Consider the following 19139-nt stretch of genomic DNA (forward strand, 5'->3'; position numbering starts at 1 on the left):
TATCATTTAATATTATTAGGGATAGGTCTCATAGGTTGCTAATTGTTTATGTTAATCGGGTCGATCGACTCTGTTCAAAACTAACGCTTTCTATAACTGGCAGTCAGTTTTCAAGAAATAATATCGAGTTTTACGAGATGTGCGATTTTCTATTGTTTACTTTGTTGTCTTATCTATAGGTATCATTATTGGCAGGTCCCATTGGTTGCTAGGAAAGGTTTTTTAATTGCAAATAATTATTTTAGTTAAAAGTTTTTGCTTTTTGTGGCTTATACGCGGTCCGTTTTCAAAAACTAATAGTGAATTTTTGAGTTGTGCTAGTATTTTTACTTACTTATTGCCGTCTTGTCACTTAATCTCATTAATAACCACCGTCAGCCTCTCAACGGCTGTTATTTAGGCGCGCTCTCATTGTTTTAATTCGTTTTACCTTTCGATCACGTTTTTTGTTTTACATAACTCACGTCTTTCAAGTTTGACTTTTTATTTACCTCTCATTGTTTCAACTGAATGGATTTTAAATACTTTCACTCAATGAATTACGCAATATTGTAAATACAGTCAAGGTCAAAGAGCGAAATCAAAAGAAACGGGATAAACCAATAATGCACGGGCACTTAGACTTGATGTTTAAAGACTTAGTGCGTTAAGTTATCGATGTTCCCTAGAGTATACTGCTAAGTGGTATTAGTATTAAGCTTAGTGTTCTCCCGTTCAGAAGCCTAATCAAACATATTTATTGAATCTATTGAAACTGCAGAAAAATTAGAGCACTTCTTGACACTAAGAAAATTATTATATTGTCTATTTGTATTATTTACAATTTGTCTTTATTTTTTCTAACTGCTTCAATCCCAAAGGAGGTCAGCGGGGTCAACTGCGACTATTTTCTGGCAACCTGCCGGCTAATTTTAACGACAGGTTTAACCGCATGCAGTTGGGGATTCAGTTAATCGAAGTAATTCCTATAAATCCGTAGCTATTGTGTTCTCGGACTTTAAGACTATTTGTTTTCAAAAAGTGTTGGCGTTTTTTTAAATATTTATTGGTTTTTGTAGAAAAGTGTCATTACTAATATTAATATCTTTACTGAACTTTTCGTCGACATTTAATGATATCATTGCTTGAATCTATCGAATTTGTTTTTTGATTTTAACCCTGTCTTTTCAAAAAGTAAATGTAAGAGTTTTTGTTCTTCATTGTTTTGTTGTTCGTGTGGTCTTTTGGTTAGTCTCATTACTAACACTTCTCTCTGGCCCTCCAATGCGGCGTAAATAGTTGTCAGGTCATTATTTAATTCAATTCTTGGATTGTATTTCAGGACCTGTCCTGCTATGCTTTTTTATTTCCAAGATTGGTACGAACATATGACGTCACTTGAAATTTGTTTGTTTTTAAATCAGTTCATGTAATTTCAGCTAAATGAGGTCACTTTTGCGTACGTGAGGTCATTTTTCACTCTTAGTGGAGCGAGTTTTTTGTTCATTGGCGTGATTAAGTCCACTCTCGAAAATGACTTCCTCCCTCAAATTGACTTTTCTTTACTTTAATTCAAAGAGATAATTCAGGTTAGTGTTTGTCTTCTCTCTAATTGACGGTTATTTGAGAGAAGCTAATGGATATAGCAATAAGTTATGCAGTCTTACCCAAAATATAGCAACTCAGTATTTAATGAAAAAAATCTTTTGGGTCTGTTTTTTTCCTATCTTTTGATACTGCTAAGCTACTAAGCTATTGTGGCTATTTTGACGCTATTTGTTTTGAAAGAAGTTAGTAGATTTTGATTTCTGCCTTTTTTGCTAGTATTTTTTGTCGCTCACTCTCAATATTATTTACAATTCTCATTCGTTTTTGCTATCACTTTGAGGGCTTTTTTTTGCATTCGAAAGATGCGTAGTGTCAATAGTTCTATAAAGTTTTTTGTTTTTGATATTTTGCAAAGCCTTGGTTTTTGGAGAAATAAATTTTGTTAGAGTTTTGTAGATATTTTTGAACGAATTTAGATTTGTGCTTTGTTCTGCTGTTTTTTAAATTCGTTTTTAATTGTTTTCCTCTTTTTTAAATCACCACTTTCATGCTTAACTTCTGACTCACCACACTCACGGTTTCAACTGAATTAAATTTAGAATTCATTCAACAGATTTAACGCGAATACCTTCAAGGTCGAAAAGCAAAAAAAAGCGTAGACGGGATAAACCAATAAAGTGCGGGCACCAAAACTTATTGCTGGAAAACTTAGTGCATTAAGTTAGTATAATTAACTTTCAGCTTTGTCTCTGTTTCAATTGTTTACTTAAATTGTTCTATGCGTACAAAATTATTTTTAATTTTCATTTTTGAGTTTGTCTTTCTTAATTTTTATTTAATGTGCTTCTGCTGGATGGGAGCTGATTGAGCAGAATTTATTTCAGGAGATTAAATAATTTGTTTGGAGGTTGTAAATGGAATATTGTTAGAAAATGTTTTTTGATTATTCATGTTTTTTCTTTACTGAGTTTTTATCCGTGTATGTTTTGTATTGTTTTTTCTCTATTATGTGGTGGTCCTTTATTGATAATGAAATAACTAACTTTTTGTTAATTTATTTTAGTAATTGCAGTTGCAACTGTACGCATTGGGTTTAAGTTAAGTTTTACTCCCAGTTGTTTCTGATGTCTTCCCCTTTTGTTTCGGATCCGTTCATACATTTTAATGCTTTGCAGTCAAGTCATTTTGGGCGGTAATTTTGATCACGCCAGAACAAAAAGTGGAGCGAGAAAATGAGTAGTTTTGCGGTGTAATTTTTCCACTCTAAGTTTACAGTGGAGTGAGGAAACGATTTTTCGTATTCTTTATAGTTTTTTTCATGTGCGGCTATTTGACCTCTGTTCCCAACTGTTTTTGTTTGCGCAATGAATTTTTTTAGTTGATTTTTCTAGTTGCTCTCAAACAAAGCTGGAATGAATTGAATTAGTCGTGCTGGCCTTTTGATGCGATTTTTTGTACTGCCAATTTTTCATCTGATCGTCTTATCTGAAGAATTTTTGTGATATTTTTACTTGAGACACAAGATAATTCCCACAGCAGTCCTCTAAGAGACTTAATAGTCTAAGTATTCGATTCACCCAAACTGCTAAGTAAGCAAAAACTGATGTCAAAGGCAATTCTGCAAGTGTCGGACCGCCGGGTGCAACCACCACCGAAGGCGTAAGTGCCGGGAGGCACGTGCTAATAAACCAAGTCATAATGTTGATTATAGAGATGTAATTCAATGATTAGGAAATGGATGATTTTCTAGGTAGCAAAAGGAGATTTGTGAAGCAAATCTCACGAAAGTTTCAACTGTTACCAAACAATAACAGTGGGCAACGGGTGGCCCAGGCATATCATGCCAAAAGGAACTTGATTGCTAGGGTCTTTTTGAAACGCTACCAACACTGGCGTCAGTGAAGCAAGCTGACGGGGTAAATTCTATGGTCAATAAAGGACTCCTATATAGTGAAAGCTCTGTGCCACAACAGCAAGGCAGCTCGACCCAAATAAAATAGGCAGCTTATCGAAAAGAATTTTAAATATTTGAAATGGTTGAATCGACAAGTTCGTCAATTCAGATATGTTTGTTGCTATCTATTCTACGACGGGCAGGCCTAGTTCGCAGCTTTATTCAGCAGTCTGTCGGCTTCGCTTAATCAATGGTGATGTTAATCATGTGTAAGGAATATCTGTTGTTCGAGGGCAATGTGTCCGACCTTCATTTAGTTGTGTGAATAAATGAGTCCTTGAACTGAACAACATTTGTAGCCATTGTCACTTCTGCTTATCAAAAAAGTCCACCACTTTGATATTACCTAATCGATGCACTTTTGTTGTGAATAACTAACACATCGCTTTAGACAGGTCAAGGAAAACAACCACTTGTTAGTGAGTGAAAAGCACTTCTAATAACGAGTTCAAACTTCACAATAGTCATCGTTTAATGCTTGACTAAATGTAGGTTAATTGATTATATGGAGTTTTTTCCTTTCCTCGTTAATGAATTTTTGTTTCTCAAGCTTGTGTGAACAAACTAATTTTTTTGAGTTGATGGTTTCTAAAGACTAGAAAGGGGGATGGATTATAAATTGCAATTAATATATACTATTATGAGGGTGTGAATAAATTAATCATATATGGTCATACTCTATGGGGTAAACGGTGTTGTTTCATGTGATTTTGGGTGGCATTTTTGAAAACCATTGATCATAGATCTGTTTTTATTTTTGACTGTTTTGTAGGTTTCAAGCGAGGCAGAGCATCTGTTGCAGCATCCCCTTGTCTTGATGTTACTGCGTCACAAGTGGAGTGCATTCGGCAGCATGGTGTACTATGCAAATCTCCTCCAGTTTCTCATCTACCTCTCCTTCTTAACCGGGTAAACGAATGCCTTCACTGTTTCAATGGTGTCAATTTTGAATGCTATTGGAAGTTTGTTCTGCGATCCTTGCGTGAGGACTTGGCCGTTTCAGATTGAGCATAATTAAGTACTCAGCAGCGAGCCAATGGCTTACGCGGGACTATTCTTTGAAGTTTTCCAAGGACATGAAATGAATCACAAGGATCCAATTTTTAATTGCTCTCGAACGAAGTTTAAATCAATTGTTGTAAACGTTTGTGCCTTTTTACAACTCGAAGAGGAGTATTGGTATAGCACAAATTTTACGACTCGAAGAGGAGTATTGGTATTATACAGCTTTATTTAGCTGGAGCAAATTTGTTCATGACTTGAATTTTGACTTCTTTCTATGGTACCATTTACCTCCGTTTATAAACTTTGACTGTTGTTTTCGGACTTTAACAGTAGCTTAATTTGTATTGTATAATACAATTAGCAATTGATGATAATATTCTAAGTGAAGAGGCCAGGCCATTTTGATAATTTTTGATCTCATATAAGTCGCTCGTTCTTATCCAAACTACAGACCCCAAACGCCCCCAACCTCCCCCCCCCCCACTCCCCAGACAACGTACCCTCTCCCCAACCTACATACTGTACCCCCTCCCCTACCTAATTACTTAAGCGGACTACCACGCAGTCGGCTCTATAAACTATCTTAGAATTTAACTGAGCAAGGTCTGATTGGCTATCGGGTTTTTATGTCAGACCGATTTGACTTATCGATTGACCTTTTCGCCTTGAATTCGTCTTATTTTTTTTCGGTCAACGTTTCAATCATTAATGGAAAACTGCTCTCACAGCTATTATTTAGACCTCTCCTTTTTTCACATTTCAAAGAACTTTTTCATTTCATGAAAATCCGACCTTCTTGAGGCACTGTCTATTTATGACATCATCAAAAGGAGTGACGTGTTTCTTACGACTCGGGAGTAGTGTTTTGTAATCAATTTTTTATTGGAGTAAATTTGAAGGACGAAATGAAGCGTGAAAAATTGGTTCAGCACAATCAGAGTGGAGCGAAAACAGAAAAATTTTGTAAGCGCGCAAAATGTCTTGTTTCCGTGGGGATTTCTTTCGGCAGTTTTCCTTGATTAAAACTATTTTTCAGTCGAGAAGTTTGGCCAGGCTATATCAACAATTTTACATTCGTAGTGATAGCGTTTTCATTTTAGTAATTAATATAGATTTCATGCTCTTTTAGAGACTTTTCACCAACTTTGGCGATTTTTTAGGCTATATAAACAGATCCTCGTCCATTTTTTGCTTCATAGAATTTATTGGAGATTGGATGTATTCTAGTTGGTTTTATATTAAATAAGGAAATAATTGATTTTCTGGTTTTTCAGTACAGTTGATTTTTAGAGCTATTTTTTAATTATTTGTCTAATCCTTTTTCATGAGTGGTTAATTTTCAGATAAAATTTTGACCGATTTGTTGCTTTTTGCATTTTCTGACGCTTTCTAGCAGTTTTTGTAATATTTCAATTTTTTAGTCTATAGAGTTTTGTTGTAGCAGTTTGTTTGTTTTGGCAGATTATGCGACGTTTTTATTTTGACGGGAATCAGTTTTATGCTATTTTTTTAAAGAAATTTGATTAAATTATTTCTAATTACGCACTGGTTTTTTACATTTCAAATGTTTTCTCCCTTGTTTTCCTGTATAATTTTTTTTAAACGAAGTTTGTAGCAATTATATTAGTCCTGTCGGTCTTATGCGATTTTTCGCTTGACTGATTTTTCGTCTGACCCATTTGGCTTTTCGTCCTGAAAAAAGGGATAAACAGGTAACCGCCAGCGGGCATTAAGTTCTAGAGATATTTTATCTTTTTAGACTTTTTTTGTGAAAAATGTGATTAGATTTCGAGTTCCTAAGATTATTTTTCCTGGAATTTTTCTTACTATGTATCCCTTTTCATTTTTTCTATGTAGCAGTTCATTGATTGAAAAAAATCAGTGTCACTGGGTGTGTTCAGGGTAACTGATTTGGAGTCGCAGCATGTGGAAATTTACTTGAAAAATATTTCAGATTTGTTTTTATTTATTCGTCTTTTAACTTTCTTTCCTTTTTGATTGTTTTAATAAAAATAAGTCGGCGATTCAAATTGCTCGTTAACGGAAGTCTGAGTCAGAGTTTACTTGGCGTGGGTTTCGGAGTCTGTTTTTTTAGTTCACACATTTTTGTTTTTTTGAAGTCAAATCACGCCGAAACATGTAGCGATAAAGCCAGTGACTTTGCGGCATAAAGTTTTTCACTCTAATTTTAAAGTAGAGTTAGAAAAAGTTGTTCGAACAAACATTTGATTTCTGGATTGTGAACTTTTGTTTACGCGCGGCAATTTGACTTCTTACTGGTCTTTCCAGGTTTTTGATTGGTTTTTATAGCTAAATGCTTACGCAACTATTATAAATACGCGGAAAAAGCAAGATCAAAAGAAAGATGATGAAGCCTGGTCATTAAGTCTTAGTGCAATAGGTTATCAAGGTTTATTAGAGCAATTGCTCGCTGGAATTAGTATTAAGAAGGCGAATCAAGTGTAGTTGTGTAATATGACTGAAACGTCACACCATATTAAAACAATTTTCGACACTTGGTTGTGCGTCAAGGGAATCTGCGACGGCTATTTTCCTGTAATTTACTGCCTAGGTTTTAGAATTTCAAGCAGTGGAGCTCAATTGGCCTGAATATACAGTTTACTACCAGAATTCAGATCAAAAGTGCTCGCAGCTGGTTGAATTTTTAATTTTAATTACATTGTCCATAATGAGCTGTAACATATTTGGGAGCCCCTTATTGAACTTATAGCTCACCACGGTGAAGCTGGCTGAAATCAATCCACCAATACGCCTACTGGAGCGTTTCGTACAACGCGGGTCCGTTATATTTAGATAAGTTGATCACGGTCTGTTGATTAGTCAGATTTCGCGCATAATTTTTATAATTGATAATAGTTTTCTGTAGGTACATTGTGGTGACGAAGCCAAAGCATTTTTGGAAGGGAAACGCTAGTTCTGTTTACGATAATTTGGATGACTACATTCGCAATCAGGATGGAAGTGGGGTCAATTGGAACGCCTTTAGAGTGTTTAACAATTACGGCCAGTGGGTTGTCATAGCATTCGCAGTCTTCAATCTTATCAAAGAGGTAATTAGGAATCTGTTTGCAGCTAACCATTTTTTAACAATCGATTTCCTGAAACATTTACATTGAGTTTTGCTCTTAATGGAAGACTCGAGTGAAACTATTATGATGACTGAAGTACTTAATAGAGTCCAGGCATTCTAATCAGCAGCCTGAATATTCAGAGCTTATTCTTTTCTTAAGAAAAAATATTTGATTTATAGACGTTCGTAGTTTTTGTAATCGTTAATAAGAGTAGGAGCAAGAGTAGGAGCAATACTGAGTAACTGTGTGCTGGGAAAATAAACAAATTTAAAAAGAGGACTCTTAAGTCATCTAAGGATATTAGGACTATCTTTTCACCACTCGTTGTTAAAGGTTTCGTTCTGCCTACTGAATTCCTTTTAGTGCATTTATAACTCGATGCGTCAAAAAGCATCATTTGATATACTCATAATAAATGAAATGAATTTGAGCAATGCATGGCAAAATGGTCGGGTGGCTATGAAGACGGCACCCAAAAGTTTTCGTTAATATCTTGAACCGCTTGCGCTTATCAATTAAGACCAGGTCTCAGTAATTGCATTAGTTACACAACCTTTACCGAAGCGGAATGGTGAGAGGAAATGAAGTTGTTGGTAAAGAAACATAATCACTAAAAGCTAAGGAGTAAATGTTGTTAGGTTATGTTCCTGCTTTCTAGATGTTCCAAATCAAAGTGTACAAGATGGTCTACTTCACTTCGGGAACAAATGCGATCGAGGTGGGCTGTTTCTCCCTCGCTCTTGTTCTCACAGTCCCCACCGCACTAGGATTTAATGACGACAACACCCCAAATGTAAGTGCATTCAATGTAAGTTTTTGGCAAATTTTTGGTTCTACTGGTGACGTTTTCTAGCCGAAGCGGCTGGTGGGAGTGTTATGCTAAAACCAACGCAAATTTGAGTAAGAGTTGGCGTTATCAATTTAAACATGTGTAGTGCTCTTCAATAATCAAGCTCAAATAACATCACTCGAAGCTCCTTATTGAAATTTTGGTCGCAACTTTTTTTCTGAAACATTCTGTCTCTCGCTTGATCGATTTAATTGGACTTTCATCATAGAACACGAGATTAACTGGTAATGCCGAGTGCATTAAGTGTTTGAGCAGATTTCTTACAGTTTTTCTAAGCTCTAAGCTGAAATCAATTGGCGGCAGTTTACCACTAAAAGCCAACTGAAAAGTACCGGGAAATTTTCAATTCAATTTGCAGTTCTTAATAGTGGCATGTAATAACCTCTAATGACGTCATTTGGAGCCAGCATGGTGAATTTAGTTTCCCCCGGCCCAAAGGCTGCTCCCCCACTGAAGCAATGTTTGCTGCAATAAATGCGAGCTTTCACTGGTCTTTCGTGAGCATTTTCCGACGTTAGTCGGCAAGTTCTGTTTTCGAAACGGAAAAATTAGAACGACGGTTGGCTGCGGACTCTAAGCTGCTTTGCTAATCTTATAAGAGCAGAATGTGCTAAAATAGTTTGCTCGGGTTTGCATCCATTTTGGATGTGAATTTTAGCCCAGTCGTTAAACGTGAAATTTAGCCCAATCCTGTTTAATAGCCGCCGTCAGCCTCTGAACTGCTATCATTTAGGCGCTCTCCTTCAAATTCGTTTTACCTTTCGATCACGTTTTTCATTTTACATTAGTCACAGCTTTCACGTTTGAATCCCTGACTTACTCACTCACTGTTTCCACTAAATGGGTTTTAACTCCATTCACTCAATGTATTACGCAATTTAGTGGATAGGTCAAGGTCAAAATCGAAAGGAAAGGATTAAACCGGTAAAGCCCGCCATTAAGTCAAAATGCATTAGGTCATGAGAGCTCATTAGAGCGATAGCTAGCTGACATCAGTGTTAAATTTATTAACCTGCAATTAAGAGGCTGCTTTAGTGTAGTTTCAGAATCTAACTGAAGCTGCACGCCAAATTAAAACACTTGACACTTCGAAAAAAATTTCTGTCAATCATTATCTCCTTTTTTAATAGCCGCAAAGTGATAGCTGGTGCTATTATTGGCTCTCTCTTGGTTTTTTAATTTCGACATTTTAATTTCGACTTTTTGACCATATGACGTCATGATTACTTCAGATCTGCTTTTTGTTCATTCGCTCATGCAATTTCAACTGAATTGCGTACGTAACGTCATTTTCTACGCTTAGAGGAGCGAGCTTTTTTGTAGCTGCGGAGTTGTAAGCTGAGCGTGGCTATATTGCAGTGATCTTGGTTTTTGTTTCGTCGTCTGAGGCTCTTTGTCGGATTACTTTTTTCCACCCCTCAAAGAGCAATTTTGTTAATCTTATGCCGCTATTTCACTGTTCTTTTGCTACCTTTTAATTGTTTCCGAAGAGAAGCAATTATTGGAAACGTTTGAGTCTTTTTCATGAAAAATTTTTGCTTGACCGTTTTTTGACTTTTCGAGTGATTTTTTCCTTTTTGCCTGATCTAAAAATCTTCTCAGTCGGATATTATAGCAATCCTATTTTTTTTACTTTGTCGAACTAGTTTTTGTTGTTTTACCTTAGTTCACAGCTTGTTGAACATTTTGTGTGAAATCTGTTTGACTTCTCTAGGCTAGTTTCACTCTTCTCTCATTCGGCTCAAAGTGCTTTTAGACAGCAGTTGATCAGCAAGGGCAGTTCGAAATGAACAAATTCAGTATAACAAAATCGAAGTCAGAAATAGAAACGGGATAAACCGAGAAAGCCCAATTCTAGACCCACGCTACTTGAACTTTGTTCTTATGTCTTTATTACCATCTCTTTTGGTATTGATAGTAGCCCCTGTAGCTTCTCACTAAGAAAGAGGAGTATGTTGAACTACGAAATGACGTCAAAATAATTTGCACTTACAGAAATCATTTTTTTCCATTATTCTTTCAATCCGAATTGTGTTTACCGGAGTCAACGGCGGCTATTTTTCGGCAGTCTGCCTATGTTTTTATAGTTTTAAGCCGCTGAACTCAAATGGCGGCAGTTTCATGTTAAAAGTCAAGTGATAATTGCGACAAAATTGACGTCATTTTTTCGCTTTAAATCTTAATAGTGGTATGTATATACTAACCTCTAATGACGTTGTTGGAAGTACCCTAGTAAACTTTTTCGTCCCATTCAAGCTATCCCCCACCGGCTGAAGCAGGCTGCAATCGATTAGAGCTCCCACTAGTTGTTCGAGAGCAGTTCATTCGATGTTAGACGGTTATGTTATGTGATTGACGTCATTTCTTAGACTAATTGGTGGTGAGTTTTATGCTGAACCGTGTGATAAGTTTTATCATAACTGACTTCCCTCATTCTCCAAATGACTTCGAACTCTTTTAAGGTCACTTGAGTTCACTCTAAAACTTTTCAAGGTCAATATAGAACTCCTATATAGTGATCAATGTTAATAATAAAGCATGGCGACCAAAAGCGTGGTGAGTTTTATGCTGAACCGTGTGATAAGTTTTATCATAACTGACTTTCCTCATTCTCCAAATGACTTCGAACTCTATTAAGGTCACTTGAGTTCACTCTAAAACTTTTCAAGGTCAATATAGAACTCCTATATAGTGATCAATGTTAATAATAAAGCATGGCGACCAAAAGCGTGGTGAGTTTTATGCTGAACCGTGTGATAAGTTTTATCATAACTGACTTTCCTCATTCTCCAAATGACTTCGAACTCTATTAAGGTCACTTGAGTTCACTCTAAAACTTTTCAAGGTCAATATAGAACTCCTATATAGTGATCAATGTTAATAATAAAGCATGGCGACCAAAATAAATAAAAACGAATTTGAATTTTTTTAAAAAGAACTTCTTAGTTTGAAAACGTTTTGTTCTTTGAAAGGTTGCTAACTGCTTAATACTCAAGTTTTTATTTGTTGCTATCTATGTGTTATATCACATAAGTATGTTTCGCAGCTGTTTCGGCAATCTGCCAGCTATGTTTTTGTTCATTCGCGTAATTAAATTTTTGGGCACACCTGTCTTACCTCACTCTCAAAAATGACTTCCTTTTAAATACTTTTCTTCACTGTAATTCAAAGAGATAAGGTCAAGTGAGTATGTTTCACTCTAATTGAAGACAGTTTGAGAGCAGCTAATAGAAACAGCAATAAGCGATACTGATTCCTAATAAAATATAACATAACAGCATTTAACAAAAACAAAAGTTTTTGTCTTTTTACTTTCTTTTTGAGACTACAGATCTACTAAGCTATCGCGGCTATTTTCTCGAAAGCTGCCATCTACGTTTTTTTCTGATTGAAACTCGATGTGCGTCTGGTGTGGAGGCTATCTTACAACGGCGGCAATATGCTGGCTATGTTACATTTTTGAAGTTTTTTTGTACAATTTTGTTTTGATAAGTATATTCAATTTATAGGTAGGTTTGTTTGAGGTAGGTAGAATTTCATATAGGTTTTTTTAACGAATAACGGCGAGGCGATAGCCGTGGCTTTTCTTAGCCTTCTCTTGGTTTTTAATTGCTCTCAAACGAAGTTTCTAGCAATTATATGTCCGGCGGTCTTTTTTAATGCGATTTTTCGCTTGACTTTTTGTCCTCAAAAATGGAATAAACAGATGCTCGGAGGTCATTAAGTTCTCTTAGAGCCTTAAGGCGCACCAGTCTCTAAATATCTGAGCATGCTATTCGCCGAAACAGCTTAAGAGACATAACTTCATGATGTGAAGGGCGGTTCTTAGTTTGACCCCTCTCCGGTTCTTAGTTCGACCCCTCTCCCTCGACCCCCACGTCCTCTTTGCACCCCTACAATCCACTTCCCCCCAAATAAGCTAAAACTAGCCGCGCAGCTTGCTACAAACGGAGTCAACCGCTCGACAGTCGTTTGAGAGCAATTTGCTTGACGTTAGTCTTTGTGTTTTAATGTCAAGACTTTGTGATGGTGATATGAGGTCATGATACTTCAAATCTGCTTTTTGTTCACTCAGGATTGCGTGCGTGACTTCATTCTACAAATCTATCGCGGATTTTTTCTAGCAATCTACCAGTTATTTTTAATTCGTTGGTTTATGAGTTTGTTTTGAGGTATATAATTGAGGTATTGAAAATGCCAAATTAATGGCCGAAAACTTTCGTGACAAATCTCTTTTTTATTGTGTCCACTAAGGTTTTTGATAGCTTCCAGCTATCTATTGTGCGCATTTTGACTACAAAATGGTTGCTTTTAAGACACTGCTTATCCACGATTTCTTTTAGCCTGTAATTTGTTTAATTGCTCTCAACGAATTTGGAAGTAGTAATTGTAATCGTGTTTAATAGCCGCCCTCATCTTCTCAGCCGGCTATTATAGCGCTCCTTTTTTACAATTCAAAGAATTTGAATTGTATTGGGGCGCTGTCTTTTTTTTAAGATCTGTTCACACATTTTCATGATTTTTGAAGTCAAATTGGAGTGGTGATTTTGGTCACGCCGAAACAGGAAGTGGAGCGAAAAAGCGAGTGGTTTTGCGGCGTAAAATTTTTTCGCTCTAAATTTAAAGTAGAGTGAGAAAACGGTGTTTGAACAAAAATTCGCTTTATCGCTAGTGGTTTTTTGTTCACATGCGGCAATTTCACTCTGATTTTTACTGTTTTTTCGATTTTTTGGAGCGGATTTTTTTCTAAATGGATTTCCCAATCCTTTCACAGCTCATTCTAGGCCTAGTTTTTTAATTGAATTAAATTTTCATTCCTCGCTAGTGGTTATTTTGTTCACATGCGGCATTTTGACATTTTTTTTTTGTTTTTTTTTCTTATTTTTTGATCTGATTTTTTTCAAATGGTTTTCTCAATTCACTCATAGTCCATTCTAGGTCTAGTTTTTCTGTTTAGTCAATGAAAATTCTTTGAATTTTACGTCAGGACTTGTCCTGCTATGTTTTTTTTACTTCGTCGAACTTTTTTTCGCTTTACCATTTTGCCGCTTTTTCGACATTCTGCGTGAATCTTTTTGACTTCTCTAGGCTAGTTTCTCTCTTCTCTCATTCTGCTAACAGTGATTTTGAACATCAGTTGCTCACCAAAGCACTTCAAAATGAACAGAGTCATTATAAAAAATTGGAAGTCAGAAATAGAAACGGGATAAACCCATAAAGCCCAATTTTAGATGCCCGCTATTTGAACGTCGTTCCTATAAGTCTTAGTGACCATCTCTTATGCTTATTGTTATTGATAGCGGTCCCTGTAGCCTCTCTCTAAGAAACAGAAGTATGTTCAATTACGAAATGCCGTCAAAATAAATCGGACTTAAAAAATGTTTTTGTACAAAAATCTTGTTTTTTTTTCAATACCTTCTATTCTTTCAATCCCAACCATGCTTATTGGAATCAACGGCGGCTATTTTCCGGCAATCTGCCGGGTATGTTTTGTAATGCAAAATGTTTGCCTGACCGTTTTAAATTTTGGTACTAGAACATCTCGCTTGAGTGATTTAAGTGAAAAAGAAGAAAAAGCGAACTGGTAATGTCGGAGGGCATTACTAACAGCTTTGCTAAACTCTAAGTGTACGGTTCAGCAAAGCTCTTGAAGGCTTGAGTCGGCAGATTTTCTTCAAATACAGTTGCTGAACGCAGCTGTCATTTGCCTGTCTAATAGCCGCCCTCATCTTAGCAGGCCATTTTTGTGCTAATATTTGTTTTTTTTATCCTCGAATAAAAATTTTGTTTAGCTTTACCTCATTTTTGGCGCTTTTTCGACATTTTGCGTAAAATCTGTTTGACCTCTCTGGGATAGTTTCATTTTTTGCGTCTTCTGTTCAAATCGCTTTTAAACAACAGTTGTTCATCAAGCTAATCTAAAATAAGCGGAATCAATTTCGAAAGATAGCATCAAAAATACAAAAGAACTAAGCTCATGAAGCCCAATATAAGAAGCTCGTTTCTTGAACGTTGTTCTTGATATGTCTTAGTTAGAATCTCTGATACTTTTTGCTATTGATGCTAGCCCCTGTATCCTCTCATGAAGAAACGAGTATGTCTAACAACAAAATGAAATCAAAACAGTTTGCACTTTTTTGCACATCAATCATTTCCCCCCATTTTTCTGTTCTTTCAATCGTAATCGGTGTTGTGGGAATCAATGGCGGCTACTTTCCGCCAATCTGCTCAGTATGCATTTATGTCTGTTCACACATTTTGACGTTTTTGAAATGAAAATTTGGAATTGATTTTCATGCAGTGTTGCGGTTGTGCCGTCTGTTTTTATGCTTTGGAGCGATGTACTATTCAATCACTTGGATACTTGTGGATCACTCTTGACCTACCTCCCTCAAATTGACTACGACTTACTTTAATTGGATGATTAATGGCTGCATCTGAAAGGCTAACAGTGAGCCTCTCAAAGGCTATTTTTTAATCCCTCTCCTTTTTACCTCTCAAGTAATTTGAGTTGCATTGGAGTGCTGCTTTTTTGAAAGATCTGTTCACACATTTTCGTGATAAATAGCCGCCCTCATCTTCTCAGACGGCTATTATAGTGCTCCTATTTTTTTACAATTCAAAGAATTTGAATTGTATTGGGGCGCTGTCTTTTATTACGAATCGAAGAGGAGTATTGGAGAAGTCCTTTTTAATCAATTTTATTGGAGTGATTTTTGAAGCGGGAAATGAAACGCGTGAAAAAATTTGGAGTGATTTTGGCGCTGAACAAAAGTGATGAGCGGAGCGAAAAGAGAGTGGTTTTTGTCCATACCGCTGTTTTTGAGAGAGCAAGAAATTGATGTGTGAAAGAATTTTCTCTAAGCGAGCGAAATTTTTTTGTTCACGTGCGGCATTTTAAAGCTGTTTTTTATTTATTTTGGTTAAGAGGTTTGGTTATGATTTTGTTTTAATTTTAGGCTGGTTTCGGTAGTGGTTTGAAGGTATCTGGAAATTAATATGAATTTTATGATAATTCGGAGGTTTTTAATGTATTTTGCTGATTTTTGGGCTAATTTTCTGCGTTTTTTGACGATTATTTTGTTTTACTGGCTCAAATGGTTATTGAAGAAACCCCTTCTACTTGAGCAATTTTATTATATCAATTGGTTACAGTTTTGTGGGTAAGAATCATTTTTTGTTGAGAAATATGACAAAAAAAGGCGAAAATTGGAACTATTTTTCTTAATTTTTTGCAGTTCGTTTTTCGGTTTTTAGCTAAGTTTTTTTTGCCTATTATGACTTGCCTATTGTTTTGCGAGCATCTGGATACCCTATTGACTGAAGGGAAATTTTCTTTGGATTTATATGTTTTCGAAATATTAAAAAATTTAGTAACTTTTTCCAGTTTTTCATTGAAAGTTGTTTTTAAAAGAGCTTTTTTTTCATAATTTTAGCCTAAAATATTTTTTTCAAAATTCACATAAGTGGTTTTTGTAAGTACTAGTTGTTTTGATGAAGTTTTTTTGGCAGAAATAGTTTTTTCGGGATCTCAATTTATAACAAAATTTGATAAGATTTTTTATCATATTTTAACAGATTTGATTTTTTTGTTTTTACTTTTTTATTTCTTGACTTTGTTTCAAGATAATCATAATTTAGTGAAGGCACGTTTTGTTTGATGACTAGTTGGATGGCGTTTAAATGGATTTTCACTTCGAGTCGTTTCCGGAATTCTGGCTATGTTCTTTTTTTCAAGATCTGTTCAAATTTGATTTTTACTGTTTTTTCGATTTTTTGGATAGGATTTTTTTCTAAATGATTTTTCCAATCCATTCATAGTCCGTTCTAGGTCTAGTTTTCTGTTTAGTCAATGAAAATTCTTTGAATTGTACGTCAGGACTTGTCCTGCTATGTTTTTTTTTAAGATCTGTTCACACATTTTCGTGATTTCTGAAGTCAAATTCGAGTAGTGATTTTGGTCACGCCGAAACAGGAAGTGGAGCGAAAAAGCGAGTGGTTTTGCGGCGTAAAATTTTTCGCTCTATTTAAAGTAGAGTGAGAAAACGGTGTTTGAACAAAAATTCGCTTTCTCGCTAGTGGTTTTTTGTTCACATGCGGCAATTTCACTTTGATTTTTAATGTTTTTTTTTTCATTTTTGGAGCGGATGTTTTTCTAAATGGTTTTCCCAATCCATTCATAGTCCGTTCTAGGTCTGGTTTTCTGTTTAGTCAGTGAAAATTCTTGAATTGTACGTCAGGACTTGTCCTATGTTTTTCTACTTCGTCGAACTTTTTTTCGCTCTACCATTTTGCCGCTTTTTCGACATTTTGCGTGAAATCTTTTTTGACTTCTCTAGGCTAGTTCCTCTCTTCTGTAATTCTGCTAAAAGTGATTTTGAACATCAGTTGCTCAGCAAAGCAATTCAAAATGAACACAGTCAGTATAAAAAATTGAAGTCAGAAATAGAAACGGGATAAACCCGTAAAGCCCAATTTTAGATGCCCGCTATTTGAACGTCGTTCCTATAAGTCTTATTTACCATCTCTTGTGCTTATTGGTATTGATAGTAGCCCCTGTAGCCTCTCTATAAGAAACAGATGTATGTTCAACTACGAAGAAATGTCATCAAAATAAATCGGACTTAAATGTTTTTGAACAAAAATCTTTTTTTTTCAATATCTTCTATTCTTCCAATCCCAATCAAGATTATTGGAATCAACGGCGGCTATTTTCCGACAATCTGCTGGATATGTTTTTTGTAGTCAAATTGAAGTGATTATTTTTGGTCACGCCGAAACAAGTTTTTCTCGTTACAGAAGTACTTACGAATTTTTTAAAAATCTGTCGAGGTAGAGAATAGATGTTTTAAAACAAAAGATAATGGTTTCGCCTTCTGTTACCGTCTTGTATGCAAAAATCCGAGTGTTAAAATTGCTTCCGGAATTTTTTCGGCTATTTTCTTAAGATCTGTTCGCACATTTTCATGAATTTGGAGCAAAATTTGTGTAGTCATTTTGGTCAAGCCGAAACAGGAAGAGGAGCGAAAAAGTGAGTAGTTTTCGGCTTGAAACTTTATCAATTTTTATAGTTGTAAGCTGAGCGGAGCTATATTGCGGTGCTCTTGGTTTCTTTGTTTCGTCGTCTGACGCTCTTTTTTGTTTTACATTTCTTCACACAGCAACGCTGAAAAAGTCACATTTTCTGATTGACTTCTTCCTTTCACTAACGGCGTTTGCGCGCGTGACGTCATTTCTCAATCTCTCTCTCTCTAGCAAAAGTGTTAAGATCATTTGCATGATTAGATTTTGATGATACGTGACTTACCTCACTCAATAAAATGACTTTTGCACTTAGGAAGCTCGTTTCTTGATGGTTGTTCTTGATAAGTCTTAGTTAGAATCGCTGAAACTTTTTGCTATTGATGCTAGCCCCTGTATCTTTTCATGAAGAAATGATTATGTCTAACAACAAAATGAAATCAAAACAGTTTGCACTTTATTGAACATCTATCATTTCCCCCCTGTTTTCTTTTTTTTTTTTTAAATCTGTCGAGGTAGAGAATAGATGTTTTAAAACAAAAGATAATGGTTTCGCCTTCTGTTACCGTCTTGTTTGCGAAGTTCCGAGTTTTCAAATTGCTTCTGGAATTTTTTCGGCTATATTTTCTAAAGATCTGTTCGCACATTTTCATGAATTTGGAGCGAAATTGGTGCAGTCATTTTGGTCACGCCGAAACAGGAAGAGGAGCGAAAAAGTGAGTAGTTTTTGGCTTGAAATTTTATCAATTTTCATAGCTGCGAAGCTGTAAGCTGAGCAGAGCTATATTGCTGTGCTCTTGGTTTTTTGTTTCGTCGTCTGACGCTCTTTTTCGTTTTACATTTCTTCACACAGCAACGACTAAAAAGTCACATTTTCTGATTGACGTCTTCCTTTCACTAACGGAGTTTGCGCGCGTGACGTCATTTCTCATTCTCTCTCTAGCAAGGGTTTTAAGATCATTTGCGTGATTAGATTTTGATGATACGTGACTTAACTCACTCAATAAAATGACTTTTGCACTTTAAAACTTAAGTTTAATTTGAATTAGTTTAAGGTCAAAAGAACTTATATGTGCCTTTAAAGTACCTAATAAAAGGCTTCTGCGGAATGAATGTTACCAAGTTTTAATAATTTATCGCTGAATTTTTGTACCTAGTTTTTTGAGAGGCGTCGATTATCATTTTAGATCTGTATCTGTTTCTGTCTCTATTATACGGCACTCAAGTCTATTCTTTCGCAGCTATTCCGGCAATCTGTCGGCTATGTTTAAAGCAGGGTGAAAAGCGGAGTGTTTGAACAAAAATGTGCTTCCTAGCTAGTGGATTGTTTTGTTCATTTGCGACAATTTGACTTTGATTGTGTACTGATTTTCAATTTTTATTTTCTAAATGTTTTTCCTGATTCATTCTAGGTCCATTTTTTTAGTCAATGAAAATTCTTCGAATTGTATATCTGGACTGTTCCTGCTAGGTTTCTTAAAAATTGTTTCTTCATGCCTTCTTTCGTTATACAAAATTCATCACTTTCAGATATGACTTTGACTTAACTGACTATTTTCCAACTGAATGGAATTTGGAATTGGTTTTGTAATTTTATTCCAATAAGTCCAATAAATAAGGTCAAAAATGAAACCGAGAACCAATTTAGAACGCTTTTGACACTTCTCGTTTTTATCTAATTGCTTTAATC

At 35.6% G+C, this 19139-nt stretch overlaps 1 protein-coding gene across 3 annotated transcripts in view; it reads left to right on the plus strand.

Annotated features, from left to right (window-relative positions):
* Window positions 1-19139, plus strand: part of LOC142336229 (transient receptor potential cation channel subfamily A member 1 homolog) — a 150618-nt gene that overhangs the window by 79189 nt on the left and 52290 nt on the right. For all 3 annotated transcript variants that reach the window (XM_075384906.1, XM_075384907.1, XM_075384908.1), the window contains 3 exons: window positions 4254-4390; window positions 7374-7557; window positions 8237-8371. In XM_075384906.1, the coding sequence (XP_075241021.1) occupies window positions 4254-4390; window positions 7374-7557; window positions 8237-8371 (456 nt within the window). The remainder of the gene's footprint in view (window positions 1-4253; window positions 4391-7373; window positions 7558-8236; window positions 8372-19139) is intronic.

The sequence above is a fragment of the Convolutriloba macropyga genome, chromosome 3, assembly GCF_964194025.1.
Source record: "Convolutriloba macropyga chromosome 3, txConMacr16.3, whole genome shotgun sequence".
Classification (NCBI taxonomy): domain Eukaryota; kingdom Metazoa; phylum Xenacoelomorpha; order Acoela; family Convolutidae; genus Convolutriloba; species Convolutriloba macropyga.